The 4658-nt window shown below is 40.4% G+C and overlaps 1 protein-coding gene across 1 annotated transcript; it reads right to left on the bottom strand.

Moving 5' to 3' along the window:
* Positions 1 to 222: 222 nt before the first annotated feature.
* Positions 223 to 4618, bottom strand: LOC113215287 (uncharacterized). The gene is made up of 6 exons (XM_052273234.1): positions 4383 to 4618; positions 3669 to 4067; positions 3429 to 3591; positions 3254 to 3363; positions 3071 to 3170; positions 223 to 2965 (listed from the first exon to the last, which is right to left on the bottom strand). The coding sequence occupies exons 1-6, from the start codon at positions 4406 to 4408 to the stop codon at positions 2588 to 2590; spliced, it is 1176 nt and encodes a 391-aa protein (XP_052129194.1). The 5' UTR covers positions 4409 to 4618; the 3' UTR covers positions 223 to 2587.
* Positions 4619 to 4658: the final 40 nt, after the last annotated feature.

The following is a 4658-nucleotide window of genomic DNA, read 5'->3' as shown; positions in this document are numbered from 1 at the left end:
GAGGCGCAGCTGTGCGCAAACGAGTACCCCGTCCCGTCCGCCCGTCCACGCGACTCTCGTACCCGTATCTGCAGATGCTACCGCGCTGTGCAGCCGCGGCGGGAGGGGTGTGCGCGCGGCCGCGAAGGAGAGCGACACCGAGTCCTCCTTCCACGCCCTCCCAGCACAGCAACGTGAAGAACGACATTGCCGAGGCTAGGCTTGCATAGATATTCTGTTAGTGATTTCCGACTTGCGGGCCGGACGGTGGGACGTGCTACCGCAGACGTGCTACCGCAGCACGCATCCTTATCTGGGCCCTAAACAGCACGTTCCCTTTTAAATTCGGCATTTTCATGCGTGATAATGTGACGAGGTAGTCCTTATTCTGTACGCGATTACCCGAGTTGTAAAGATTCGTGAACGAGTAATGTACCGAGTGTCAGGTCTACGACACAGCAGTGTTGCGGGTTTGCATAGCCCTGGGGGCCATGGTGCCTTATAGGTGGAACGAGTAGGCAAACCCGCATAATGTTGTGTCGTGGACCCGAAACACGATATAGCAAGTCTAATCTGGAATGAAAGTTAGCTCACGGAATACCTCTGTATGTGTAAACCCCACAGATAGTATGGAGCCGAATCTCTTGGGGTGTATTGTTAAGTTTTCTATAAAAATAAAAGTAAAGTCAACCTGTTTTATTGCTTCAAATTGAGGGAGTAGCAAGAACAAATAACTAACTCGCATAACAATAATTGACAAACAAGTTACAGATAAAACACACTACAGTATAGGAAGAGTAGAAATTTGCCCCTTACAATTAGACATGATAAAGGAATGTAACGGTGAAGCATCGTGGCAACAGGCACACAGACAACGAGGCCGTTTGCATAGGCCCGCTGGATAGCTTTTTAAAAGCAGAAGGGCGGGCTGAAAACAATCCCTTTTGGACCTACCCCCTTTTCTTTGATACCCCCCTCCAGCACCTTAGGGATTGTTGCCAGGAAGTGCCGTAGTCAATTCGTTCTCTAGAAGTGAACCTTAAAATACCTTGAAAATTTCAAGTCTCTAGCACATCTTCTTGTAGTGGATCAGACAAAACAGACATCAGGTCGTTTGAATGAGCCAGCTAGGTTCCCTCTCCAAAGCAGAAGGGCAGGCTAAAGACCGAACTTATTAAAGCAATTAAATAAATATAAAGGTTAAACCCTGGCTAGGTAATTTCAATTACTCATAAATCTTAAGCTTGGAGCCTGGGCGAGGTTTTGTAGTTAACAACAGAGAATTCATTAATATCAGAAATTACAATAAGATTCCTACTAATATATGATGTGGGTGCAAAATTGATTTACATGGAGCACCCAAACATTAGATGGACACAAGGTAGTCTGAGAATAACTGGAACACAAAAGTTATTTGGGAAAGAATGGTGTGTTTCAGTCATCACTGAAACATTGAAACCACTTACTGGATAACTTTGGAACCTACACAGGGCTCGTGTTGTTTTAAAATTAATCTTACTAGCATTATTGGGTTAGTTCAAACAATACTAAAAAGTACTGTACAGTACTATACAATACGATAAAGCCAAGTTTGTGAAGCGGGTTCCTGCCAACCTAGCAGACACAAGATATAAACATGGCCTCAAGCACTAAAAAATTGTCGTACCAGGTACAGGAACATTTCTCCTGGAAGAAGTTGTACAATTACAATTTGAAATCATAAATATTTTAAGCCCTGGGTATTGACTTGGCAAATAACAAAATACATCGTACATGTACAGACATATATTTTTCACATCTAGCACGGCTGAGAACAAGGACAAATTTCAGTATTCCCTAAACATGGAAATGCACAATAAGTGACCAATGAAATGATCAGTCACAAAATATGTTAACTGACTAAGCCAAAATCACATTGTATTCAACCAGTAATGTTTGCATATGTACATTACAGTATATATACATACATTATATGTACATTGAAAAAACAGCACACCTTTCAGAAAAGTTCAGAAATTGTACATCAAATAAAATGTAAACACAACATAAGAAACAAAAACAAAGACTACAAAGTAAGATAGATATTGCAAATGCTCCATAATAATGTGTTGCCAAGTGAAAACTTCTTAAAAGAGTTGTTATTTTTTTTTGCAAAACAAAAAGCCGTATTAGCTGCCATTGCTCAAAAAAAAATATATTTGCTACGACAAGAACTAATACCACACTGTTAAAGATAATTTGTCATCTGATGACAGGCTTCGATTTAGTACAAAAGTCTTGTATTCATTTGAATGTAATGTACCTGCACAAGAAAGTTGTAGTAAATTTCTTCAGCAACACATTTCATTCCAATACAAATCACAGTTAACACTACAACTTTTTCCTCGGGAGCAGTACATACCCGTCAGAGATACAATATTACAGAAGACCTAATAAACGTGACACTGATAAACACTTAATTAAAATTGTCTCCTTACTCATAGTATGAATGCTCAGCATACCTGACTTCAATTCCTTAATACACAAGGTTTTGTCAATTATAATTGGTCTAACACACTCAGTCTAACACACTCACATAGGTACACAAAGAAGTCCATGTTGTGGCACTTCAATGTACTAAACAGTAGTTGTTCAGACTTGTTCTAAACAAACAAAAATCAGGACAAATGTTTTCACCCTTACACAGAAAAATTGACAATGAATCTTTAGTCTGATTTTTCAGCTTGTGTAAAATAGGCACTAAACTGAGCTCGCAGCCTGCTTCTATAGAGCATTGCGCGCTTTCTGTGACTATTAATAATATGATGGCCCAGAGCGCCAAGTTGCCAGAGTACACTGCTAAACATCCAGGGCACTTTACTGTTGGCTGTGATTTCCTTCCCACCCGTTCCTTTACTGTATCTTCCGCACGCTGCTTCAGATGTGGCTGCCACTCTGGTTCCACTTTGATTTCTGACTTGATCTGGTGAAATGACATTTCCTCCACCTGGCAAAAAAGGATTGTTTATAAAACAGCATCAATATCACAATGAGCATATTGTAGATAGACTTATAATAATAAGGAGCTCAACAATTTGCTCTATTTACGCACTTCACATTCAGCAGCATTCACCTGCATTACTGATAAAGCCTGGGGACATTTGCTGCCGTCATGGTTTTTGTGCAAAAGATAAGCAGCTCCGTTCTCCACCCTAGACATGAAATAAAATACATTTCAAGTAAGTACGCAACCACTTGGTCCTTGTTTCGTTTACACAATAATGACAACACTCACCCTGAACTATATGAAGATTCAGTACAAACAGTTACGTACTGCTGACACTCTGAGTCTTCGTAAGCTGAGAGTCCAGCAAAAAAACTAGCAACTGTCATTTCAGACTCTACCTGTTATATGCAAAAATTAATTACACAAGGCACATAAAGTACTGACTTAAATGGCATGTACTTACACCATATATCAGAATTTGGGAGGGTTGTTTACCCTTCCTATGGCAAAAGACAAAATCCACAGGACCAGAACATGGGTAACACATTGTCTTGAACATATGTAATCCCAAAATCTCCAAAACAAATGTTTGGAAGGTTGCAGCAGATTTGATGGGAAGTTTTAACCTGCAAGAAAACAAATACATTAAATTTGTAGCAAACAGTCAAATATTATCACAAACAAGAGAAAAAAAAACCATTACCAAACTTTGTTTGAGTCTTTGAAATATGCCCCTTCCTTCTCATGAGGAAAACCTTGCACTGTGTGCCAGATCAAAGTCTTCCTGATGAGAGGTGACCTGACTACATATGGAGAACACGTTCCCAGCTTCACACTAAAATCAGACGTAAACAGAGAGACAAAAGGCTTCACTCGCAACCATGCACTCAAACCAAACACATAAAACCTCTCTCTGTTTTCACTCCATTCATCTACACTGTCCAGATGAACTACAGGGACCTGGTGACATTTGGTCTCTTCGTTCCCAGGAAGTGACAGTAGAGCACCAGCTTCTATATGAAAATTCGGTAGTTGGCATTTGCACAGCTGGCCCTTCGTAAGGTCTGTGATTTGACTGCCAGCTGAAAACAGCCTGATGACACTGTGTAAAAAATAAACAAACGAATCAGACACCACATAAAGAGAATAATCACAGTGAACAACAACAACTGGGGACCGCGGCGTAGATTAGAGGTTAAGAGGCTCATTGTAAACTTTTCCTTTTTGAAAAGAAAACAACAAACAAACAAAGGGTAGCAAAACGTTTATTGCATGTTGTGATAAAACCGATTGCGTGGGAAGCACTCATTGTAATGATAAAAGCAAAGCCTTAAGAAGGGAATCATACATGGACAATTATAGGTACGAAAGTGCATCAAAACGAAGAAGAAAGCAGAGCAGTTCCGCTAGAACTTACCAACAAGTTCCAACATTGCGATCCATATTTCCGTGGTTAATCGATTAATGTCCGCCAAAAGTGTGCTCTTGCTATTAGAAACTCGAACAGAGTAACAGATAATTTGACGAAACTACTTCATCGACTACGATAACCAGACACGGAGCATATTGATTTCGCAGCAATCATTTGACTCCATCAGTCAGCGCTGCGACGACGACGTGGGTTGCCACTGCGGCCTTGCAGCGAGACTAGTTTATAAATATGGATTTGGCGATGGGAAATTGTGCGGCCAGT

Source organism: Frankliniella occidentalis, unplaced genomic scaffold, assembly GCF_000697945.3.
Source record: "Frankliniella occidentalis isolate FOCC.00 unplaced genomic scaffold, Focc_3.1 Scaffold255, whole genome shotgun sequence".
NCBI lineage: Eukaryota > Metazoa > Arthropoda > Insecta > Thysanoptera > Thripidae > Frankliniella > Frankliniella occidentalis.
This window is presented reverse-complemented; position numbering and strand designations above follow the sequence as displayed.